The sequence below is a fragment of the Pelophylax lessonae genome (genome assembly GCF_965119305.1).
Source record: "Pelophylax lessonae genome assembly, chromosome: 4".
Lineage (NCBI taxonomy): Eukaryota > Metazoa > Chordata > Amphibia > Anura > Ranidae > Pelophylax > Pelophylax lessonae.
This window is the reverse complement of record NC_138771.1, coordinates 583,582,288-583,608,696: the sequence shown is the minus strand read 5'-3', so window position 1 is coordinate 583,608,696 and position 26,409 is coordinate 583,582,288. Positions and strand designations below refer to the sequence as shown.

The following is a 26,409-nucleotide window of genomic DNA, read 5'->3' as shown; positions in this document are numbered from 1 at the left end:
GAGCATCTGCAATCGCTTGATTTATTCTCCCTGGAGAAGAGACGTCTGAGGGGGGACATGATAGCAATTTATAAATATCTCAATGGGGATCTCAGCTTGGAAAAAAAGCTGTTCGGTCGAAGGGATTGCATGAGGACTCGAGGGCATACAATGCGATTAGAGGAGAAGCGTTTTAACCTCAGGCAACGTGGGGGGTTCTTTACCGTTAGGGCTACAAGATTGTGGAATTCTCTACCACAAGAGGTGGTTTCTGCGGGAAGTATGGTGACTTTTAAAAGACTCTTAGACGCACATCTCAAGGATCAGAACATTCAGGGGTATGTGAGATGATTACAGCCACACACACCTACACAGGTTGAACTGGATGGACTATTGTCTTTATTCAACCTCACCTACTATGTAACTATGTAACACTACCTGCCAACAGTACCCACTAGCATTACCCACCAGCAGTAACCGCACCAGCAGTACCCACCAGCATTACCTGCCAGCAGTCTGCAAAATAAGTAGAAAAGGTTTGTGCATTAGCGTGTGAAAATTGTTGCAATATGTTTTTAACCACTTACAACGATACAGGGCACTTTCACCCCCTTCCTGCCCAGGCCAATTTTCAGCTTTTAGCGCTGTTGCATTTTTAATGACAATTGCGCGGTCATGCAACACTGTTTCTAAAACAAATTTATGTCATTTTCCCCCCACAAATAGAGCTTTTTTTTTGGTGGTATTTGATCAGCGCAAGGTTTTTTCTTTCTTACTAAACAAATAAAAAAAAGACAGAAAAGTTTGAAAAAAAGAATTTTTTTTGTTTATGTTATACAATTTTGTAAATAGATACCTTTTTTCCTGCTCTGATGAGGCCGCACTGACAGGCACTGATAGGCAGCACTGATATGTGGCACTGATATGCAGCATTGGTGGGCACTGATAGGCGGCACTGGTGGGCACTGGTGGGCAGCACTGATGGGGAGGGCACTGGTGGGCTCCCTGAGCCCTGATTGCCACCCCTGGTGTCATGGGTAGGCATCCCTGGGGTCATGGGTGGGCATCCCTGGAGGCTCTAATGGCACCTCCCCACCCGAGGGTCTGCACTGGTAATCAATGTTCTGATTACAGTGCAGACCCCTCGCCCCCCCCTGCAGTCAGCACTGACTCCCTGCCCTTGGTGATTGCAGGACAGTGGTTTCCTCCACTCCCTGCTGCTTATATGCATTGCACAGGGTGCAAACGATACCCAGGCTTCCGTACATGTGCTCTCCAATGCAAATCACTGGCACGCTGCCCTCATCCAATATGGACGACAGGCGTTCCAAAATACACACCTACCCGCTTTCTAAGCTTCATTGGCCTAGGCTTTGACAGTTCTCTCGAACTAGCCAATAAACCACCGGTGGAGGCGTGTCATACACGTTCTGAAACACACACGCTGGGTCAGGGAGCGCTGTGAGCTGATTGGCCTCATCTAGTGCTTGTTTTCGGTTGGTCTACGCCTGCAAACCGAGGGCTTCGATTGGCCGGGAGGCACAGCCAGCTCACACAGCTTCTGGAGTGCGGAAGAAAGATCTGGAAGGTTCTGGAGGTGGAGCTGAGTGTATAGAAGAGACGGGCTGGGGTTGGGCTGGAGTATAGAGGTGACTACGATCGGTGAACGCAGGTAAGAGCTGACAGGGGTGTACGGGGGGAGGGGAGGCGACATAACTGAGCCCAACACAGACCCTTATTATTATTATTTATTGGGGGAGGGGGGCAGATAGATGGACTGTGTATAGAAATGTGGGGCCTACAGGAGGGATCCCTTCACCAATATACAAGTAGCTGTGTGTGTGTATATAAATACATTTATATATGTATATGTGAATGTATTTATATATTGTTATGTATTTTAATGTGTGTGTATATAAAACATACAACGATCAGCCATACCTTGATGACCACCCCATTAATATTGAGTAGATCCCCCCCCTTGCTGCCAGAACAGGCCTTACCCGGCATGGAATGGATGCCACTACCCCTGTGAGGGTACACTGTGGCATCTGACACCAGGCTGTCGGTAGCAGATCCTTTAAATCCTGCAAGCTGTGAGTTGCAGCCTTCATGGGTTATTTTTTCCAGCGTATCCCACAGATGTTTAATTGGATTGAGATCTGGAGAATATGGAGGCCAAGTCAACACCTCAAACTCTTTGTGTTCCTCAAACCATTTTTGCAGGGTGCATTATCCTGCTAAAAGAGGCCATTGCCATTAGGGAATACCATTTCCATGAAGGGGTGTACTTGGTCAGCAACAATGTTTAGGTAGGTGGTACGTGCCAATGAAACATCCATATGAATGGCCGGACAGAAGGGTTCCCAGCAGACCATTGCCCAGCTCCTTCTTCCCATACTGCATCCTGGTGCCATCTCTTCCCCGGGTAAGTGAGGCACACCCCCCCCCCCCCCCGGCCATCCACATGATGTAAAAGATCAGCCCAGGCCACCTTCCTCCATTGCTCCGTGGTCCAGTTCTGATGGTCTTGCTGGAGGCTGCCATTTTGCTGAAGCCCAGAGCCCCTGAGCAGCAGTTAATCTTTAGGCTGTGAGCAGATCAGCCTCTACATTTTTGGAACAGTGCCTAAAAATAGAGAACTGAGCACATGCAGAGCAGGGTGAGACCGTGTATTACTGGATTTTACACAGTATAGGCACTTATTTTTAATGTTTAATACAGGGTGGGATCATTGGAGACCACAGCTTGAACACAGCAGGGTCCTTGTCTATAACATGGCGGCCAGCAGGGAAAAGCTTATCTACTCAGGATGCATCTGCTTTCTAAGAAGACCACCTGGAAGACTGGGCACACCTTTAGGCTTCATGTACACTGCTACTTGTAAACGACCGTTTTTGAGCAGTTGGGCGTTTTTTTTCAGAAGCCCCTGAACCCTCCTCTATGTTATCTTATCTGTCCATGTACACTGAGCCGTTTACAGTCATTTAGAGGCAGTTGAGTTCAGGGACGTTTTTTGGAAAGCAATTATTTGCGTTCAGGATGTTCAGAACGTGTGTTTACCGGCGTTTCAATCGCGACCGAACGCGATCACCCGCGTTTAGCGCTTGCGTTTTTCCATTTTAAAGGGGAATGATCTCTAAAAACGGATCTGAACGCAAACGCCCGCTAAACGCGGCTGCAAACGCGACACAACGGACGTTTTAAACGTCCTTCAAATTCCAGCATTCAAATAACTTTTTACAACGTCCCGTGTACATGTAGCCTTTAAAGCAGAGTTCCAGTCCACAAATAAGACTCTACTCTAACTTGGTCCACTTTATAATCCTTAGATCGTGTTATAAATGTAGTCATTTTTATTTATGTTTAAATTGAATAAAAGTACCTGGATATCAGAAGCTGGCAGGGTCCATCTCCACTGTGGGCATCTGAAGCCCTCCTGTATCTCTTTCCGGGATTAGGTGCAGCTGGCTACCCAGAATGCACCTCCTGATCACGCGCCTACACGGTAATAGCACCACACGGCACTACTTCCTCCTGACATGTTGCCATAGTAACTCCTCCCGTTCGCATCATTTCCGGTCAGGGAATAGCATGAGATTTCAGTATTAGGTGACTCCTGGGATACATGACGCCAATATTCCAGGTGTCCATGGGAAGCGGCTAATGATGTAATCGCCTAGGCGGCCGGAGCAGAAAGTGCTCCACAAAATCAGGAATTACAGGTATTTAGAAAAAAAAATGAAATAAAAAAATAGTTTCCATTTAAATAAAATAGTTTCCATTTAAAATCAACTGGAGGATGGGGATTGTATTAAGAGCAAGGGAAGAAAATGAGTGGAACTCCGCATTAATTTTGATTTATTTAGTTGCTTTTAACTGAAAGTCCAGTTTGGTGTAAATTTCCTTTTAAAGAGGAAGTAAACCCTCCTCTGACACTTGTACCTATAGGTAAGCCTATGATAAGGCTTACCTATAGGTACTGTAAATATCTCCTAAACATGTACCGTTTAGGAGATATTTACCTTACATGCAGCCAGTGACGTCACTGGCGCATGCGCTCTGAAGGAACGGCCGCTGGTGCCGTTTCTTCAGAGCCCCGTGCCGTGACCGTCAGCTCCCGCGTGCGTGACGTCACCGCGGCTCCGGCCAATCAGATGGCCGGATGCCGCGATCCCGGAAGACGGGCGACATGTCGTCATACACGTAAGCGGGCGGCACGGCGGGGGCTCGTTCTTCGGTAAGTATTTCATAATGAGCTAGTATGCGATGCATACTAGCTCATTATGGGTTTCTCTTTCAGGTTGCAGCAAAAAAAAAAAAAAAGTTTAATGGGTTTACAACCTCTTTAACTATTCGGATGTGCCCCCCTGGGGTTTGGGTACTGTGGGTTGATGAATGATACAATGGCACCCTCCAGAGCTCACAGTTTATTTATCATTCTGCTTTAATATTCAGATTACATGCATATATAAAATGGATTTCAAATTCTGCTGGATATGTTGATTTATTTACGTTTTGTTTATTCACAGTTGTCCGTGCATTGTATACATTTACCTGTAAACCCCTCCCACCAGCATGGGTAAGGATTACTACAAGATCCTTGGACTGTCAAAGGGGGCTTCAGAGGAGGATATAAAGAAGGCGTACAGAAAACAAGCTCTGAAGTTTCACCCCGATAAGAATAAAGACCCCGGAGCCGAGGAGCGATTCAAGGAGATCGCAGAGGCTTATGACGTACTCAGTGATCCGAAAAAGAGGGAGGTATTTGACAAATATGGGGAGGAAGGTAAGTGAGGTCACCCTTGTGTATAATGTGTACAGAAAGATTATACTTGTAGGAGGTGAGAGGAGGAGGAGGTACAGTTTGCAGATGACATTTGGAACCGTTACCAAGAGCCTAATCCGTCTGACAACATGGAGCTGCAGGCTGGATCAGGTCCCAGTATTTGTATGGAACCAGAAATGGAAAGCCGAGTTCAGTCATTGCTGGGACTTCACTCTACCAATCACGTCCGCTGCTTTAGCCCTGGTTCACACTGGTGAAATTTGTCACGTGATTTGACAGTTCAAAATCTCATGACAAGTTGCCCCCTATTGTCACTGCTCAAATCGCTGTGACTCAGAAAAAGGTTCCTGCACTACTTTTTTGTGATTTCATTGAGACTTGAATTGACTTCTGTTAAATGAAGTTGCAAGCCACAATGATATCGAAGGTCCAAATCGCACTAATCTGCGCCTTCGAAATCATGCTGAAGTTGCGCAATTTCAAAGCCGCACTGGCGTGAACCAGGGCTTGGTGTCCAACTAAAATTATGTTAGGCCCTGTTCACAACTGAGTATTTTTCAGCTCGTAAAACGCTCATCTCTGAAGTCTCAAAACGCCCAACAAGCAAAATGCCATTCATTTCAATGGCCCCTGTTCACATATGAGCATTTTGTCTTTTAAAGCGAAACACCTGAAGCTCAAAAAAGTACATGAGCTTCTTTTTTGGCAGATTACAAGCATTTTTGTTAGATGTCTATGCCTGCCTCCAAACACCTGCAAATAACGCCTGAATACGATCCGCTCAGATGTGAATGGAGCCTTAATGAAGTAAGAGGGAGATTACCCCATTCCTTTCTTCAGCTTTCTGGTACCAATCACATGTTCCATCTCAAGTGGGAGGAGCAACATTCAGATAGTCAACAACTGACCAGGCCTGTCTGCACTGCAATGTAGCCTAGAGGTGCATTTTACTGCAGTGCACAGGTAGTCACCACATTTCATTGCCCAGCAGCACAATGCCCTGTACTGATGTGTAGAGATATGAAGAGGTTGATTTACTAAAACTGGAGTGCAAAATCTGGGGCTGCTGTGCATGGTAGCCAATCAGCTTCTAACTTCAGCTTGGTCAATTAAAGTGATTGTCAAGTCTCGTCTTTTTTTCCTATAACAAACAAGTAATTACCTGCTCTGTGCAGCAGATTTGCACAGAGAAGCCCAGATCCTCCTCTTTTTGGGTCCCTCTTCTGTGCTCCTGGCCCCTCCCTCCTGTTCAGTGCCCCCACAGCAAGTAGCTTGCTATGGGGACACCCAAGCCGAGCCACCGCCTCCTGTGTCTATTCAGACACGGAGCCCCTCCCTCTGGACAGAGAAGGCATGGGGGGGGGGGGTGCTGCACACACAAGGTTTTGCATGTTAATGCAAAAAAAACTTCTGACATTACAACTGCATTAAACTTTGACGAAAAACCCTGCAAGCTGGTTGTTTCGATGCAGAGCTGCACCAGATTCTCTCGTTCTCGTTTTTCTCTCTTCCGTCTCGCGTTTTTTCTCGCTCTCTTGTTTTAGTAAATCAACCCCAAAGTGTCAATTTGTGCATTGTAAAGCGGAGTTCCACCCAAAAGTGGAATACTCCTGACCCCCTGACATGCCACATTTGGCAGTCATTTTTTTTGGGGGTTACCTAGTTTTGACAGGTACCCGCTCCTACTTCCACTTCCGCTCTGGCCGCCTAGGTGACTCAAGTGTAAGTTCTCCTCTCCCTCTCCCTGCAATCTTCTGGGTCGCGTCACAGGTCCCAGAAGATTGCCCGGCCATTCACGGCGCACAGCGCATCTCGCACCTGGCTGTGAAGCCGCAGGCTGTCTCAGATGGGCGTCCATACTAGAGATGCCGGTGCCACCAAGAGGAGAGGGAGAGGAGCGAGGCTTCGGGCGGCCGCATCGCTGGATCGTGGGACAGGTGAGTGTGTGTTTAAGAGTCAGCAGCTACACTTTTTTTTTTATTGTTTTTTTTTTTTTTCGGGATTGTGGCGGACAGATCGGACCCTTGACTGACATTTTTGACACTTTTGGGGTTACCAGTGACATTACTACAGTAATCAGTGCTATAAATATGCACTGTTACTGTAAAAATGACACTGGCAGGGAAGGGGTTAACTTTATTGAGGAAGGAGGGGTTAAGTGTGTCCCTAGGGGCGTGTTTCTAACTGTAATGGGATGTGGCTTTACATGTAACAGCACAGATCAACGGTCCTACATAGCAGGACCTTATGATCTGTGCTTTTACACAGGGAAGAATGACAGGCGGCTTTGTTTACATTAGCTGCCTGCCTTTCTCCCTTCACAGTGGACGATCGCGAGTGACTGGCGGACATCGGGTCCAACGGTCACACGCACGGAGGTGTCTGTGAACGAGCCGAGGCGGGAGCGCCCTTGCCCCCTATTGGCTTACAGGCTAGTGACGTACCGGTACGTCACTTTGCCTGGCTGGGGCTGACCGCCGCAGTATATGTACTTGCGGCGGTCGGCAACCGGTTAATAAACAAAAAAAGCGTGTGGCACTCCACTTTATCGTTTAAAAGAAAGGAAACACTGATGCACTGAAACCTGCATTCTACCACTTTCTTTCTTCAGCTGTAAATTGGCAATGCGTTTAGTATACGGGCAGTGTGATCGGGCCCTAACAGGTGAGGAGAAATGTTTTGATGACAACTGTCAGAGGAGAATTTCCTTCACTTTGAGATTTTATAATCCTATTGTATCTCCAGGAAATAAGGAAAAATCTCCCTAGTGTGACACTGATGACAAACAAATGACCTTAATGGGGTTTTAACTCTTCCCTACTCTAATATATCTTAAATTAAAAAATGTCTTGCCTATACATTGTATGTAAAGGTCTGCCTGTCCGATCTCCTGTCTGCTTTAATGGAAACCTGTTAGAGTTGGGCTGGCTGGTACAATAGTCTCTTCAGTTATACTGTCCCAAGTTATTTATTTACGATCCATGTACTGTGTATTTGTCTTTTACATGGGATTTACTTGCTGTGACTGATGGTTCAACTTGTGCAGTGTGTGAGTTCAGATAGTTGACAGGGCAGTAGTTGTCAGACATTAGGTGACCTCTGACCCCATGACTGCTTCATGTTGTATAGGCAACAGCAGACACAGCCTGCCAACACTTCCTCACTGATGGTAAATGAGTGTGGTTGCCGAAACATCCAATCACCTTCAATGGGCAATTTTTATTGCTCCAGGAAACCTGATTTATAGTCTGACTGTAACAGCCAATAAAAATCCAAATGCTTAATTTTAGTGCAACTTAGAACTGCAATGATAGAAATGGTCTGATAAGTTGTTCTAAGCAGCCATATTAGATACATGTTTGTGTGCATTAAAACATGTCTTCCTGCTGTGTAGGAGTTGACTTTCATTAATGATATACAGGAGGTAGTTGTAGCTCACCTAGCAGAGGTGATTACTGATGGCATCAATGCAGAACGCTGACTACAGTTGTATGAAGGTGTGGTGTCAGCATTCCCATATCTCCAATACTTTTATATGGCATTGTGCCTCCCACTGGACAAGTATAAACCTGTTTTATTGGGTTATAGTAACCATGAATAATAGTCACTGCAGATTTTCTTTGCAGGTTAAATTGAAAAAAAAAAATGTATTTATGTGGAAACTATGATTTATATGGCTTGGTGTTATCTAAAGAGGGAATTATAGTTTTAAGCTGTACATAGACTGTTTGAATATTTGAATCTTGCCAAACTGGCTGAGATTCGAACCATGTTTTAATCAACTTTGGTACAACCAGCCTGTTGGCTTTTACATGCGATTATTGCTAGTGGCTAACAACAAATCACTGTGTTCTCCTGATGGGGACGGCTTCCCCTGCCAGTAGAGCACCATTGTTCCTTGGGAGGGATCAAGTGACTTTCTTTCCTGCAGAAAAGAAAACTGTTCCAGCAATGGCTGGCCTTACTCAAAGAGTGCAGCATTCTGTTTTCTCATTTAGAGAGGTTGTAAAAACAACAAAAAAAACAGACTCATTATGAAATACTTACCTTAGAACGAAGCCCCCGCAGTGTCGCCCACTCACCAGTGACACGGCCGACATGTTCAGCCGTCCTGCTTCCTGGTTTGCGTCCTCCAGCCATCTGATTGGCCGGAGACACGATGACATCACTGAGGCACTGACTGTTCACGGCGCATGCGTTCCTTCAGAACGCATGCGCTGATGACGTCATTGGCTGCATGAAATGTAAATATCTCCTAAAACGGTGCAAGTTTAGGAGATTTTTACAATACCTATAGGTACAAGTCCTAAGAGAGGGTTTACAACCTCTTTAACCGGTTGCCGACTGCGCACAGTATATTTACTGCGGCAGTCAGCCCCGGCCAGGCAGAGTGACGTAGATCTACGTCACTCGCCTGTCACTGGAATCGGAGCCAATAGCTCGGCTCGCTCAGGGAGGAGTGTGGGCGTGTGACCGGCGGACCCGATGTCCGCCGGTCACTCGCCGATCGTCGGTACAGCGGGAGAAAGGCAGAGCGGCTTATGTAAACAAGCCGCCTGTCATTCTCCCCTGTGTAAAAATGAAGATTAGACGGTTCTACTATGTAGAACCGTTGATCTTTGTTTTTACACCAATAGCCATGTCCCACTACTGTTAAAAGCACGCCCCTAGGACACACTTAACTCCTCCCTGTCCAATACAGTTAACCCCTTCCCTGCCAGTGTCATTTTTGCAGTAACAGTGCATATATATAGCACTGATTACTGTAGTAATGTCACTGGTACCCCCAAAAGTGTCAAAAATGTCAGTCAAGGGTCCGATCTGTCCGCCGCAATGTCGCAGTACCGCAAAAAAATCGCAGATCGCCGCCATTACTCGTTAAAAAAAAAACCCACCAAAAATGACAAAAATTTTTCCCTTTGTTTTTTTTTTTTTTTTTTTTTAACCAAACATAGGTAGCATAAAACAATTTGGCCGAAAATTTTAAAAAATTTTGATTTTTACATTTTTTTTGGGGGGGGGGGGGGGGGGGATTTCATATAAAAAAAAAAGTGAAAAATATTGTTATTTTTGCAAAAATTACGCTCTTTTTTTGTTTATAGCACATGATCAAAAAATCGCACAGATGATCAAATACCACCAAAAGAAAGCTCTGTTTGTGGGGAAAAAAAGGACGTGAAATTCGTTTAGGTACAGCGTCGCACGACCGTGCAATTGTCCGTTAAAGTCATGCAGTAAAAAATCGCAAAAAACCCCCTGGTCAGGAAGGGGGTAAAATCTTCCGGGGCTTAAGTGGTTAATAGTTCAGCTGAACTTTTGGTCATTGCTGTCAATTGGGTTACATCTTTCATATGCCACAAGGAAGTCCTTTCTGGTATCGGTAACAGAAAATGTTATGCAGGCGATTCTGTCATCCAGTAATTTTAAAGCGGTTGTATCCTCGCAACATTAAGAGAGAAAAAAAAAACTGCAAGACAAAGGCATAATGAGCTAGTATGCATCGTGTTTCCTCAACGTCTCTACCGGGTTCCGCGGCTCCGGCGCTGTGATCGGCCGGAGCCGCAGTGACATCATTCCCGCACATGTGCTCGGGAGTTTTCTTGCCGCTGGACCTTCAGAGCGCATGTGCCGCTGCTGCGAGCGGCTGCATGCAGGGCGAATATCTCCTAAACCGTGCAGGTTTATGAGATATATTCATTTTACCTACAGGTAAGCCTTATTATAGGCTTACCTGTAGGTAAAAGTTTAATGGCAGAGTATACTTCCGCTTTAAGTGAGCTAAAGATTAGCCTTCATGAAATTGGGTGAAGTAGATGGATTTTTTTGGACATCTTATTTGCTGTTGGTGTTTTACAGTGTCACATAGGACCTATAGATGTATCCATGTCTGGATATAGTACAGAAGGAGCCAACATAGCTCTCTAAGGAGTGTGTCCCCACCAGTATTTTCCACGTGTGGTGAAGAACCTGTTTTGAGATCTCCTTGTACATGTCTCATCCTGTCCTGGATTTTGGTATCCTTGCTTGCAGATCAGAGCATGTTTAACACTTGTGCTGCTTCATTAAGGCTAGATTCACACTATGTCAGTTTCCATGCAACCGTGATTATGCGGGTGCAGCAGCCTGTTTATTTGAATGGGCTGCTGCACCTTTGGGGAACGCAGGGAACAGGTCCTTGACTATTTTCTAACCACAGGCAAACTGCATAGTGCTATGTGTTCCCCAGCACTGGGAGACGTGCTGACGTTTCCAGTGTGTGTGGGGTGTCCTTGTGTCTAACAGCAGCGTGTTTTTGGTACAGGAAAGCCTACAATTTACACAGTCCCCCACCTGCTCAGATGTGAACCTAGCCTAAGAGCCTGTGTTGATGGGCTATGAGAATGCAAAACCCACTTGAGCAAATGCAGATTAGGAGGTCAACTGCATCTGTTGGGGCCCATTCACACCAGAAACTGGACATAACCGATCGTTTATGACTGTATGTTTACATGCATTTAAAGCAACGCTTGAATGCATTCTGCACTGCGTTTGCAGTGCATTTTTCTTTACATTTTGGGCTTGAAATCCTTGGCTTAAAGAGGCGCGGTGCGCTTGAAACACATTCCCGGTACAGAAAAATGCAGCATGCGCTACTTCTTCTTCCCCTTTTTTTTTTTTACTGTGCTGAACTGCATTGCAATGATGTGAACTATGCCAATAGTAGTACCTTGATTTTGGGATGTCTATGTAGTTGGAGTGCAGTTCAAAATGCATCCAGCTTCGTTCGGTAAGAGCCCTTAATGAAATCTAAATTATCTAAGGGCCCTTTCACAATGAATGCAGTTGGATGCATTTTGAACTGCACTCCAACTACATAGACATCCCAAAATCGAGGTAATCCTAGGGGTATAGTTCACATCATTGCAGTGTAGTTCAGCGCAGTTAAAAAAGTAGAGATTTCTGCATTTTTTTCCTGCACCGCAAATGCAGGGAATGCGCTTCAAATACACTGCACCGCGCCCCTTTTAAGCCAAGAAAGCCAAGCTAAAAAAAAAAATGCACAGCAAAATGCATTTAAACGTGCTTCAAATGCATGTAAACATGCAGTCAAAAACACGCTGTTGTGTGCAGATTCTGCTGTGAATGGGTCCTAAGAAGGGCCAAACTGATTCCATCAATACTACCCCAATGCCTGTCAATGGGCATTCTAATTTAATTTGCCTACTTTTACTCCTTGAATCTGTGTACCGATATCTGTGTCTGTTTGTATACAGATTAGGCCCCTTTCACATGAGCCGACTGGTCGGGTCCACCTGTTTCTCAGACGGACCCTTCATTGTAGGGGGGAACGATAGTCGATGTGATATCGACTATCGTTCTGCGGGCGTGGGCGCTATTCGCATTGCCGAAGACCCGATATTTACCATTAGGCAGGGAGAAGTTGGGACTCGGGGGGAGGAGGAGGACTCGCAGTTCTGGCAGTCGTCCCACACGTTCATCGGTGAGCAGCGCGCCGTGAGCAGCTGCACAGCTAACCAATCACGCGTGCCTGCACAACTGATTGCTTCCCTGTGCCGCTACTCACGTGATTGGTTCGCTGTGCCGCGCTCACCGCTCGGTCAAGAGAACTAGCTCCAGGGCGGCAGAGGGAACGTGTGGGATAGATGTCATGTCGGGCTGTGTTCTTCTACCTCCTACCACAACTGTGAGTCCCGACTCTGTCTAATCCGTCTTTTGCATTCCACCCAGAGAAATATCGCGATATATATCGTTGAAAACGAAATATCGCAATGTTCTTTTTTTCCCAATATCGTGCAGCCCTACTTCATTGTCCTCTATGGAGAGACATCCAATCCCCATCTGCTAAAAACAGACAGATGGGAATCCGTTCCCTCATCCGTCTAGCAGATCTGATGGCCATCAGGTGTGGAGACAGATGGTCTGTTTACATCGAACTGCCTATAGAGGAGAGCGGACTGACTCTGCTACGCGCCTGCTTAGCGTGGATCAGCGGACAGATTCCTCGCTGAGCAGTGTGGAGGTGGCCTTAATGTGGACTGCTGTAGATGACCGTTTTACTTGAATGCCAAATATTTCCCAAAATGAGTAACCAAAGACCTTGTATTCGCACTTAAATAGCTACATAGGTTCAGTTTTCCCAAGTCATCCTCTGGGGCAGCCACATCAGAGAGATTGGCTCCTCCTACAGGAAACGCAAACACAGAGTTTTAAAAGTCCATACCATAGGTGGGTCTCAGTTCTTGTCTGTCCTGCAGGCACTTGCACAGCATCCCCATTTTGTTATTTTGAATTTTGTTTTATTCTAGGAAAGTGCCCTGGAATATCTTTCCTTCCTCTCTGACAGACCTTTTTTGAGCCACATTCTCCTAATATTATTTATAATTTTTTTTGGTGGGACTGAGGGTGCTTGATTACCTCTTTTTCTGGCCTGGGTGGCCTTCAGGGGAGGTAGCCAGGAGTCCTTCTGTGCAGTCTTGGGCCCATTATGACCAGTGCGTTTGTAAGGTTTATTGGTCATGGGGCTGAAACATACGATGCTCATGTTTTAATTAGGCATTGACCGATTATCGGCAAAGCTGATATGCACTTTCCCCGATATATTGGAATCGGCCCCTGAGGTTACCGATTTTTGCAGCTATTTCAGAAAGTGCATGTACCGGAGTGATGTCTGCAGCTAGACGCATCATCCCGGTCCCAGTGTCCATAGTTGACAGTTGGCTGTCTTGTAATTACAACCGATGCGGCTGAAAAGCCGCTCGGCTGTCATAAGGAGCGGGAGGGGATGTTCCCACCGGGAGACCCGGGTTTCCCCAGGGACTCAAAGTGGAGCTGGATTGCAGACGGCTAGAGACTGAGGCGGAGTTCCGATCAGAGCCGAGTGCCTGGTTTCGGCACAACACCAGGCAGCCAGCCCTCACGGCCGCTGTCTTCGGCAGGACACCGCCGAAGACCCGATCAAAGCTGCATTCGGCTCTGATCGGGTCTCCATGTAAAAACCCGGAAGTGATGTCATGACATCACTTCCGGATACTCGCGCCAGTTTAAAAAAAATGACAGCATTCAAAACAGGCAAACCTGGCTGTTTTGAATGCTTTTAAGAGCAGAGGAGGGGTCTTCCCCAGATCCCTCCGCAACAGTACCTGTCAAGTGTATAAAAAAAAAAAAAAAAAAATTTTTAATTGTACGAAAATATCTGCCGATACCGATATTCAATGGCCAAAATATTGGTATCTGCAACGAAAATACGATATCGGTAGATCACTAGTTTTAATGTCTATATTAGCTGCTATATAAGCAAGTCCTCAGAGTGTGTGAAAGAGTGCCATTTAAAATATCATCTACTTTAATGTGACATTCCCTTATGTTGCAAAGGTACAAATTATTGCTCTTAGAAATCTAAATCTATAATGTGTGTATATAGTATAACTGTCATAGATCCAGTATCTCAGGAAGACAACGGGACACTTGGGATACTGTGCTAGGATGTTTGTGCATAAATTCCTGAGCTCCAGTTAATTAATGGGTGTGTTTTTATTTTCCCAGGCCTAAAGGGAACACCGGGTGGTGGAGGATGCGGTACCAATGGTCCTTCTTACAGTTACAGCTTCCATGGAGATCCTCATGCCATGTTCACAGAGTTTTTTGGAGGCCGTAACCCATTTGACAACTTCTTTGCACGAAATGATGAAGACATGGAGACAGAGGATCCCTTCTCGGGGTTTGGCATGGGAGGTATGGGAGGTTTTGGTCACCTAGGTGGCTTCCCGAGAGCTGCTCCAGGCCGGGGTCCGCCGATGAACAGAAAACAAGACCCGCCAGTAATCAGGGAGCTCCCAGTTTCTCTTGAGGAAATTTTCACCGGCTGCACAAAGAAAATGAAGATTTCCCACAAGCGTCTGGGCCCCGATGGGAGAAGCGTACACAATGAGGATAAAATCCTCACCATTCAAGTGAAGAAAGGCTGGAAGGAAGGAACGAAGATCACATTCCCCAAGGAGGGTGATGAAACCCATACCAACATCCCAGCAGATATTGTGTTTGTGCTGAAAGACAAACCACATTCAGTGTTCAAGAGAGATTCTTCCAATGTGGTGTACACAGCCAAGATTAGCCTGAGAGAGGTGAGTAGTCTTCCAACACTAATGCTTTCTGGACCCTAAAAGGAAGGGGGCATTGTAAGCATTTTCCTTCTAGTACAGGGGTATTGAATTACAATTCACCAAGGTCCGGTCAGTAAAACTTTCTTCTAGCAGAGGTCCGAATATCATGTCGGTACCGTTGCGCATTTTTACGTGCGCCAAACGGCATGTTGCTTCAGCACCATGCGGTTTGGTGTAGTGCAATTTTTTTTAAAATTATGTAAAGGACTTTTCTGTGTTTCTTGCAGGTAGTGCAGCCGATGACATGTGCACCTAATGCACATGCACAGATCTTAGCCCATTCTTACATCAGCGTCCTCAGTCCCTACTGCACATCACAGTCCCCTCCCCCTTCACATCAAGATCCCCTCTTGATGAGCGTCCTCAGCTCCCCCTTTACATCATCCCCCTCCACTCCTTTCACAGTAGTGTTCTCACAGTTCCTTGACATCAACCCCCATTAACAATAATGTCCTTTGCCCCTATTTACACCATTCCCCACATTACTGTCCTCAGTCCCCTCCACATTCCAGTCCTCCGCTTCCTCACATTCCAGTCCTTGGCTCCCCCACATTACAGTCCTCAGCCCCCCCCCCCCACACACACACACACACACACACACACACACACACACACACACACACACACACACACACACACATTCCAGTCCTCAGCTCCCGCCACCTCCCCCCCCCCACTTTCAGTCATTAACGTCATCCCCCTCACTGTCCTACCTTACACAGAAAGATCGGAGGGAGACATGCTGCGCTGTCTGGATGGAGGTGGGCATTGAAAGATACTGATTGGCTGCTAGGACTGTCCTTCATCCTAGCAGCAAATCACCTGCTTCTTAACCTAGGGCAGCTCCGCCCTCCATCAGAACTGTCCCGCCTCCCGCTGTTAGCTCTGTGAGGATTACAGAGTGACGACAGGGGGAAGTAAAGGCTTCTAAATGACGGGACCGTGGCAGTCTGAAAGGGAGAGTGATGCGGTCCGCATTTGGCCCGCAGTCTACCATTTAGTGATGCCTGTTCTAGTCCTTTAAAAGAGACTCTGTCACTTTTCCCATTCATGGCCTCCCTCGCCCACTGATGTTCCCTGTCCAGAGATTGCCCCACTTTAAATCAAACCTGTCAGACATTTTTAAATTAAAAAGTCCTGTCCAAGAGAATTAAAACCATGCTGCCCTTCTGACTTCAACTTTTTCTAGCTCTTCCACCTGCCTTTTCAAAGTAGCGCAGGCCATACTGGTGCGCTGGTTTGCTGTGAAAAACAGTAAAGCAAGCCCTACTTCAGTCAGCACAATGCACAGTAATGCTTGTCAGTGCAACATGCATCAATGCCCAGGGAAAACAGGCCAGCACAAGTTTGGCTTCTCTGCTATGCCGTAGAGCCTTTGCTTGTTCCAGGAGGTGAGGAGAAAAGTGCATGTTAAAATGAACCGCAACGCAGCATGTCAGCACACATGTATTACCTGCGCTCAATGCACACATTGCGGTGTAAATGGAACCTAAATCAGAGAGGCACACATATAAGGTTTTCTTGCCTTTTGAATCTCTTGCCACAGACAGTACGCAAATATGCAGCCTCTTGGCGTGTGGGTCTTGATGCCGAGAGGCCATGTATTTGCGTACCATAAAGTAAACGAACCTGTGCTGAGAATGGGCTCCCAGCGCAGTTACTGGGGCCTAATAGAAAGCTCCGATCATGTAACAGCCAATCACGGCGGTCACATAATCATAACCCCCGCCTGTAAAGCAGATCGCGGGTGCAATCTCGGTCTCCTGCAGGCTGTCAGTGTAGCATTCTGTCCGTACCTCGTACGAGCAGGCAGTTACACAATGACGGTAAGAATCCATGAACTACTAGAGAGCGCTCAACAGCGCCCTGGTAGTTCATTGAGAAGTGCAAGCTGCCAGCTGCAAAGGTTGTCGGTACTTGTAGTTCATTCATTCACGGAACTCTGTGAATGAATGATGCGGGTGTGGAATGCGTTATTCACGGAGTCTGTCCTAGCCCCCGTTCACACCACATCCCCCCTTTACAGCACCATTCCCCCTTTAAAGCAGTCCACCAGTGTCCTCAGTGCCCCTTTACATTACAGTGCTGTCTCCTTTACATTAATGTAACTGCTTTGTAAAAGATGACTGCACTGTAATGGTTACAGTGCAGTCCCCTTTATATTACAGTGCCCCTAGCAATCACAGCCGCCTCCCCTGCACAGGACTCCTACCTTTTGGCAGGGCAGAGGTTGCTATCAGTCTGTGTGCCCTCTCCAGGGGGCAGGAGGAGCTCCCTGTTCTGATCTGCAGCTCCTCCCACCCCCTGCTGATAGGATGACCTAGCGGGAGGTGACCTGTGAGCTGTGATAGCCATGTACGGACTGCAATTGCCGCTCACCTCCTGCTGTGTGGCTGGTCCTCCGCAGGCCACGGACCGGCAACGGTGCTTGCCCCAAGGGTTGGGGACCCCTGATGTCTCCATGAACAGGACCTGCTCCACCAAGCAGCCTGCTTTTTACTGACCATTCCTAAATCACAGGCCACGGTGTGAAGTCTGCCCTGCGTCAGTTTTCTATACTTATTTCCGTACAGAGAACTCTGCGTGCCTTGGAGATTCAAACCAAGCAGTTTTCAATGCACATTTATAAACCTCTCTGCTGTACTTTGAAATGCTTTTCTTTATTAACTGAAATTGAAAGTGCATTTCCTAAAACTCTTAATGCTCTAAACTGCAATAATGAATGAGCCAATCGTCAAGAAGATAGATCTGTCATTCTCAATCTATTTAATTTTATTTGTATTGCTGAGGTACTGCTCTCCTATATGCAGCCAATGACTGTTAAACATTTATTACCAATAGGGATAATTCAATTAAACCGACACTATTGTCCCTTTTTTATTTATTTTTTTACGGGCACTCCCTATAAAGAATGCTTAATACTAATCAGTGATGCTGCCCGCACCACTGAACTCCGCCATATTGTGGAGGTAATTCTGCTGAGGAATTTTTTCATGAAAAATGCTGGCACAGGGTAAATGCTCAATGCCCTTCCCATTGGAAGAGCTGCCACTGCAGCCTCAGTACACATACTGATCCCCTTCATTACAAAGTTCATGCCTGTGTATAACACAATCTTTATATACACTAAAGCACTAAAATGTAATATGTTGAAGCTTATTAGTCTTTATAGGTGTTGACTGCGTTCTTTTTCTTGGTTATCCTTTTTTTACTTTTGTCAGCTGATGATCCTTCGAGTAACCCATTTCCTGTCCTAGCGTGACAAAACTCACTCTGTCTTGTAGCTATGGAGGAGCAGCGTTTTCACCTTAAGGCTCCTTTCACACTTGTGCAACTTGTCATGCAACTTTGGACATCAGAGTTGCACAACATGTCATTCGCCATGTTTTCCAATGATACCCATTCATATATGCGCAACTTAAAGTTGCAGCAACTTCAAAGTAGTTCCTGCACTACTTTGGCCCGATATTAATGCGTTTTGAAGTCCAAAGACATGGGCATTGCTTCAAGCCCAGTCAAAATCGCGGCTAGTGTGAAAGGGGCCTAAGTTGTTTTCAGAATCGGACTACAGAACACACCCCTACCCTGCTTCTTCATAACTTAGGTGGGAGGTGTTCTGTAGTCCTTGGAAGAGAATTGGGAAGGTTTCATATTTAAGTTCAGTGTACAGAAAGCCAAATGGACACTGGATTTCTGGCAGGAATGTTGCTGTACATAAGACCATTAATTTGTAAAGCACTATAGAGAAGAAAAGGATCATAGGAGCAAGTGACCAATAACTGATAAATTTAGTTTTATTCCTGTAAATTTCTCTTTCGTTCATTGACGGACACAACTCCTGATTCTTCTTAACCATTGGGTTATGCTGCCCCCCTACAGGAGTAGAACACTAGGCAGGAAAAAGCTTGACTGTCCCAGGGGGTATACACCCACTCTCGGCTATAAGCACTGTTTTTTTTTCTGCCTAGATCCTTGCTGAGATCTCTGTTCCTGGCGATTTTTGTAATTTATTATTATTATTTTTTTTTTTTAATGGAATTTTCTTTCGTTCACTGACGGACACCGCTTCAAATCTTCAGTCCATTGGGCTTCCCCCCCCTCGCTCCCTCTCCCTTTCCAGTCTGGCCTGCGAGCGCGACCCAACTATTAGCTCCGCGCTAGGTTGGGCGTGACATAGCCCCACTGCACGGGGGGCTGGCCGGCGAGTGAAACGCCGCCCTGCTCGCGATCAGAATCGCAGCGTACCTCAGGCCGCAGCACCCCAATTCCAAGATGGTGCGGTGGACTGCTGGGAGTAGATCCCGTCTGGTGACCGTGGTATGGTGAGTAGTGTCCCCCCTCCTTTCCTACGGAATGGTTGGGGTGGTTGCTGGCCCTCCCCGGAGATTTTAGGCCCCTCCTGTCTCCTTCCTTCCTCATACTGTTCCCCCTTCTCCTTAGCAGGGTTTCCCCTGTGTAGGTGCCTTCATCTGACCCATCCCCTCCCCTGGCCCCCTCGGGGGGGCATGGGTGTTTTTTTGGCTGAGAGGGCTTGTAAGGTGCTTGGCCGGAGAAGTAGTGGGTGTCACCGATACGGGCCCCCTGGTGGAGGTGTCATTTACCTGGAGTGCTGCAGGGGGGGTCCCCTCCTAGAGTCTCTGTGCTTCCGTGGGGTCCAGGGTCCCGTGCAGCCCCGCATGGTGCCCCCATTTTGCTGTGGATTCTGTATTCCCGGCTTTGGTGGCCATGTTTGTGTAGACCAGCGGCCATGTTTTTGGTTTCCCCGCAGAGTTTAATGGCGGACATTTTCCTGTAGTTTGATGCTGAGGCTGCGGGGGCCTCTAGTGTCAGGTCAGCATTTCCTTTTTCCAGCAGTGTGGCAGACCGTTTTGGCCCTCTCCAGCTCGGGTGGCGAGTCTCTGGGGGTATTCTATCCTTTCTCTATTGTATACAGCACTGCGGGTGCGCTGATTCTTGTGGTGCCCAAGCGGTGCACAGGGAAGAGGGGCCTCCCGTTTTTTTTTTTTTCCCCCAAAAAAATAAAACAATTGAGCAGCCCGGTTCTGTTTAACCCTTTGTGATCATGGAGCCTATGGAGCGTGTTTCACCACCCGATCCACTCCTGGAAGCTGCGGGTCCCTCTGGGTCTTAGTCTGCTCTTGCAGTCATGATGGCAGCCCTGCAGTCGCTAGTAGCCAAAGTTGATATGGCCCTGCAAGAAGCGCCCCCCCCCCCCCCCCCACCTTCATCTGTATCCTCTGCTTCCTCAGACTCTGAGGTGAATCACCAAGGGGGCACAAGAAGTGTCCTGGTGGCTCAGTAAGTAGCCGGAATTCTAAAGTGGGCTGCTGATTCGTTCCAGTCCTCTCCCAACTCCTGCCATGACTCCTGTGCAGGATCGAGGCAGACAGGATTCCGGTCATTCTAGTGGCTCCAGACTGGCCTTGCCGGTCTTGGTAGGCCGATCAGGTACGGCTGGTCCCCGATGCTTCTTGGGGACTTCCTCTCAGGGAGGATCTGCTGTCCCAAGGGCCAATCTTCCATCCTGCTTTACAGTCGCTGGCTTTGACGGCTTGGCTGTTGAACGCCAGGTGCTGAAGGATAGAGTTTTGTCTGAGTCGGCGAAATCTACTTCTAGGAAGATCTACCGTTGTACCTGGAAGATGTACATTGCGTGGTGTGAGTCTCTTGGGATGCCTCTTTGCTCCTTCTTGGTGGATCGGATCTTAACCTTCCTTCAACGGGGGGTTGAACAGCAATTAGCCTTGAGTACTATCAAGGGCAGGTATGGGCTCTGGCGTTTTTTTTTTTTTTGTTTTTTTGTTTGTTTTTCCCAACGACCTTTTGGCCACACACTCCCTGGTGCGTACCTTTCTTCAGGGTGTTTGACATTATTTGGTTCCTTTAGTGCGGGCTCTGTTGCCGCCCTGGGATCTTAATTTGGTGCTTTAAGCTCTACTGAAGCCTCCCTCTGAAAGTTTACGGGAGCTTTTCCTGCTTTCGCTGTCCCAGAAGGTGGCCTTTTTTTTTTTTTTCTTTTTTTTTTTTTTTTTTTTTTGTGGCTTTCACCTCTGTGCGCAGAGTGTCGGAACCGGCAGCGTTATCCTGTCACCTTATGGTGATTCACAAGGTTAAGGTGGTGCTTTGCTCCTGTATGTCATTCCTTCCCAAGGTGGTCTCTGACTTTCATTTTACTGATGACATTGTGTTGCCTTCCCTGTGTCCCAGGCCTAAACATCCGAAGGAAATTGCCTTGCATGCCTTGGATGTGGTCTGGGCAATTAGGGTGTACTTGGCAGCTACGAAGCCTTTTAGGAAGTCAGACTCTCTATTGTGCTCACGGACGTACCTCGCAAACGGTTGTCCGCTTCCTCTGCGACCATTTCCATCTGGTTGTCCATGCACACTTTTTTACAACGTTTTTATAAAGTGGATGTGTTGGCATCAGCGGATGCTTCTTTTTGCTGCAAGGTTTTGCAGGCTGCTGTTTAGAAGACCTGGTCCTCTTAGAAGGTGTATTGCTTTTCAGGTGAGCTCCAGTTGTTTATGGTAGAGCTCTGTTACCCGATTGGCTATGGTTAGCCTTGGGAATTTTGAGGTTTTTCCCACCCTGCATGTTTAACACTGCTTTGGGACATCCCAATGGTTAAGAAGAATCGGGAGTTGTGTCCGTCAATGAACGAAAGAGAAAATGGGATTTTTGACTTACCGTAGAATCCATTTCTCTGATGTTCATTGACGGACACAGCACTCGCCCCTCTGTGGAGTTGGCTTTCTTCTGACACTGCTTGTAACAAAACTGAATGCCAATAGCTGAGAGTGGGTGTATACCCCTTGGAACTGCCCATAAGTGTAGTCAAGCTTTTTCCTGCTAAGCTCCCCAAGCATGCTCCAAAGAGGCTGCAAGCAGGATTTTTTTTTCACGGTAACGAAAGCGCACTGCTCCCTTGTGAAAGCATTTGTTGATGTTAAAGAGTGGCATTTTTCTTGAGCTTTTCATGCATGCTTTTTTATATATACGCAAAAGCGCTTGAAAAACTCATTAGTGTGAAAGGGGCCTAAGTGCAGCAATTTGTACATCAATTTTAATTTAAGTAATAAAACTCACAAGGTAAGAAGAATAAAAAATCATGTAGATATATAAGCCCCACAGCAGTGATCCAGTCCAGGTGGATGGCCATGTCGTGTGCTCTCATCTACTCCCGGGCGCCGGTGGGTTCAAGGGATCCCATGTTTCTGTATGTGTGGTAAATGTACTTGGCCTAAAAAAAGTAAATGTGGCCAACACATCTAAGGACTGATGTGGTACAAACTATTACATTTTTCTTTCGTTCATTGACTGACACAGCTCCAGGTATTCAAAAACATTGGGTTATACTGCCTCCTACAGGAGTAGGACACTAGGCAGAAAAGAATTCTGGCTACACCCATGGGCAGTCCCAGGGGGTATACTCCCTCTCTCTGCTATAGCCACTCTTTTTTCTGGAGTAAGGACCTAGTTCCTTGCTGGGATCTTTGGTCCTGGCAAAATGTTTTCTTTTTTCCTGTGAGATCTACAATCAGCTGCCGGACTGGGTGACGGGCTTGATAATCTAGATCCAGATCACCACCCCAGTCTGGTCAGCAAGCGTGCGCAGACCTCAGCTCCGTGCTAGGTTAGCCACGACCTAGCCCCACTGGATGGGGGCTGGCCTGCGAGTTAAACCCTTTGCGAGGTCGCATACGACCGGGTATTGGCCCGAATCACATCGTTCCTCCTGGCCAAAAGCCCCCCATTTCAATGCAGAGGGGGTTCTGTCTGGACCAGTTCCCCACCCCCCCCCCGGAAGGTTTTGGGGTGGACGTGGGCCCCTCCTTGGGACAGTCGGACCCCGGGGTTCCCCTCCATCCCGCAGGCATCCTCACCTGCCCCCCAACCTACCTCCACATACGCTGGTGCTGTTTGGGTGGTCTGACCACTGTTCCTGGGGTGGGGGCAGGGCGCTTTCTAGCAATGGGGCGGGGGGGGGGGTGAGCCGCCGCTCATCAGATGATCGTCTGTGCAGGAGGAGGGGGCTGTAAACTGTCGGAGTTGGTGATTCCTACGCTGTTAAAAGCTAGGAAATCTACTTCCAGGAACGTTTATCATAGAGTGTGTAAAGCCCCGTACACACGTACCGATCGTCGTCATACAAACGTCGGCGGACGAAAGATCTGCCGATTGTACGCGTGTTAGTATGGTGCCTCCGACAGCTGTCTGCGCACATTCTGCGGACAAGAGTCTTTCTTGCAAACATGAAAATTTTTGTCTGCGGACACCAGAACGGACGATTGTTCGCCTGTCAGTACAGAAATCAGCCGACAGACCGCAGATTTGCAAGACTGGGCATGCTCAGAAAATAAAAAACACAGGGAAAGTTAACCATTACATGACATCACTTCTGCAGTCAGCTGAAGTCTGCGGACAAAATTCTTGTGCTGTCCTTGTGCTGTCTTTGCACTTTTCAACAGACACCGACATCCCGGGGAGAAAAGACGAACGTTTGTATGACGACGATCCGTACGTGTGTACGGGGCTTTAGGCATACATTATTTGGTGTGAGTCTCGAGGGGTTTCTCCCTGTTCCTTTTCCGTGTCTCGCCTGTTGGAGTTTCTACAACTAGGTATAGATCAACGTTTGGCTCTGGGCACCATCAAGCGCCAGATTTCTGCTTTGCCCATATTTTTCCAAGGCCATTGGTGGCAAATCCTTGGTTCACACTTTTTGGGCACGGAGTTCGCCATCTGGCTCCTCCGGTGGGATCTCAATTTTGTACTGACGTTACTTCAAAAGCCTCCTTTTGAAAACATTTGTGAACTTCATTTGCTCACTTTCGCAGAAGGTGGCCTTTTTGGTTGCTATTATTTCTGCGTGTAGGGTTCCGGAGTTGGCTGTGTTTTTTCTGTTGGTCACCTTACCTGGTGTTATGACCCTGTCAGGCGTTCCTTCTTAAGGTTGTCTCGGGGTTTCATTTGAATGAAAATATTGTGTTGCCGTCCTTCTTCTGTCCTAAGCCAAAACATCCTAAAGAAATTGCTCTACATTCCTTGGTTGTAGTCAGGGCAATTTGGGTGTACCTGGCGGTGACTGAGTTGATTCTGAAATCCGATTCTTTGTTCTTACGGATTGACTTCGTAAGGGGCAGGCCGCATCTGCTGTGACCATTTCCAGATGGATCAGACAGACAGTGGTGCATGCCTATTCAATTAAGGGTCAATGTTCCTCCTTTCCCTGTCAAGGCGCATTCTACGAGGGCACTTAGTGCCTCCTGTGCCTTCCGTCATCAGGCATCAGTGATTCAGGTGTGCAAGGCGGCTGCGTGATCGTCTATACACATTCACAACATTTTATAAGGTGGATGTACTTGCATCTTCGGATGCTGCTTTTGGCCACAAGTTTTGCAGGCTGCAGTTGCATAGGCTTTTGCATCTTGAGGGCAGTGTTCCCTTTAGCCTGCGCGCATGCGCGGGCGCGCAGTGTGAATGAAGGTCCCGCGCAAGCACCTATTCAAACCGCGCAGCCGCAGACGTGGCGGCCGTGTAGCAGAGCGTGCGCCGCGAGAGCACGCCCATTGTGTGACAATAGCGAATGAAAATTCGCTATTGTCACACGGATCCTCCTCCTGGCCAATCAGGGAGCGGGTCCTCCCGCTTCCTGATTGGCCGAAAGGCCAACTTCATGCCATTGGCCGAGGAAGAGGCGCCGGGACTCGGGGAGTCAGGAGGACTGAGGAGAGGCAGGAAGCCGGGGAATGAACTGAAGAGAAGCTGCCGCCCGTGACCATGAGGTAAGTGCACGGGGGGGGGGGAACACTGGCATCTCTACATTGATTTGGGGACAATGCTGTGGGCACTCTGCATTAATTAAAAACTGAAAAAATGGCAGAACCATTACTAGACTCGGGACTGAAGAGTCTCTACATTGAAAGGGGGCACACTGGCATCTCTACATTGAAAGGGGGCACACTGGCATCTCTACATTGAAAGGTGGCACACTGGCATCTCTACATTGAAAGGGGGCACACTGGCATCTCTACATTGAAAGGGGGCACACTGGCATCTCTACATTGAAAGGGGGCACGCTGGCATCTCTACATTGAAAGGTGGCACGCTGGCATCTCTACATTGAAAGGTGGCACGCTGGCATCTCTACATTGAAAGGGGGCACACTGGCATCTCTACATTGAAAGGTGGCACACTGGCATCTCTACATTGAAAGGTGGCACACTGGCATCTCTACATTGAAAGGGGGCACACTGGCACCTCTACATTGAAAAGGGGCACGCTGGCATCTCTACATTGATTGGGGGCAATGCTGTAGTACTCTGCATTGATTGGGGGCAATGCTATGGCACTCTGCATTGATTGGGGGCAATGCTGTGGGCACTCTGCATTGATTGGGGGCAATGCTGTGGGCACTCTGCATTGATTGGGGGCCACAGAAAAATGATCAAACGTTGACCGGTCCGCGGCGATAAAAAGGTTGGGGAGCACTGCGCTCAGAAATTTTTTTATTTGCTCAGCCCAGTAAAAAATTAGAGGGAACATTGCTTGAGGGTGTATTTTTTTTTTTTTTTTTTTCCTGGTGGTGAGCTCCAGTTGTTCCTGGTTGGCTATGTTTAGCCTTGTTGGGAATTATATGTAATGCTGTGTCCCCCCCCATGTTGATACTGCTTTGGGACATCCCAGGGGTCTAGAAGACCTGGAGCTGTGTCCGTCAATAAGGGAAAGCGAAAACTGGATTCTTTTCTCTGAGGTTCACTGACGCACACAGCACCCGCCCCTCTGTTGGGGTGAGTTATGTATTCTTCTGACACTGTGTGTTACAAACTGAAGTCCTATAGCAGGAAGTTATGGTAAACCCTCTGGGACTGGCGATCTAGTCCTACTCCTGAAGCGAGAGCAGCATAAGCCCAAGGGTCTAGAAGACATGGAGCTGTGTCCATCAGTGAACCTTAGAGAAAAGGATTTTACGAAAATCCAATTTATCCCATCTGAGTTGGATAAATTACTTTTTATTTATTTATTTTTTTTTTTAATAAACCTCTGATGGAAGCACTACTTGGTATACCAAGGGATTAGCATACTGTCATTCATCATTGATTTTGTATTTAAGCCTTTATATTTGTTGTTGTCCCATCTTTTTATATCTTATGAAAATTCTCTGTGTTCTCTTCAGGCTCTCTGCGGCTGCTCCGTTAATGCCCCCACATTGGACGGACGCACTATTCCTCTTGTCATCAGGGACATTCTCACCCCGGGGACCAAACGCAGAATTCACGGAGAAGGACTTCCACTGCCAAAAGCACCAGATCAGCGAGGCGATCTGATCGTAGAGTTTGACATCCGCTTTCCTGATCGCCTTTCCACTGCTGCTCGCGAGACACTAGAGAGGGTTCTACCCGCGTAATGTCCGCAAAACTCTCCAACGTACCATAGACCAAAGCGGTACTGAAGAGTGCAACAAACGCCTTCATTACCAA

General features: G+C 47.3%; 1 protein-coding gene across 1 annotated transcript; it reads left to right on the top strand.

Moving 5' to 3' along the window:
* Positions 1–1,509: 1,509 nt before the first annotated feature.
* Positions 1,510–26,409, top strand: DNAJB1 (DnaJ heat shock protein family (Hsp40) member B1). The gene is made up of 4 exons (XM_082252798.1): positions 1,510–1,651; positions 4,512–4,768; positions 14,312–14,889; positions 26,106–26,409. Exons 2-4 carry the CDS (start codon positions 4,558–4,560, stop codon positions 26,334–26,336), a joined length of 1,020 nt encoding a protein of 339 aa, XP_082108924.1. The 5' UTR covers positions 1,510–1,651; positions 4,512–4,557; the 3' UTR covers positions 26,337–26,409.

Coding starts and splice junctions, on each gene's coding strand:
- DNAJB1 (XM_082252798.1), top strand. CDS start 4,558: ATGGGTAAGGATTACTACAAGATCCTTGGACTGTCAAAGGGGGCTTCA. Junction 4,769..14,311: donor TGACAAATATGGGGAGGAAG/GTAAGTGAGGTC, acceptor TTATTTTCCCAG/GCCTAAAGGGAACACCGGGT. Junction 14,890..26,105: donor CCAAGATTAGCCTGAGAGAG/GTGAGTAGTCTT, acceptor TGTTCTCTTCAG/GCTCTCTGCGGCTGCTCCGT.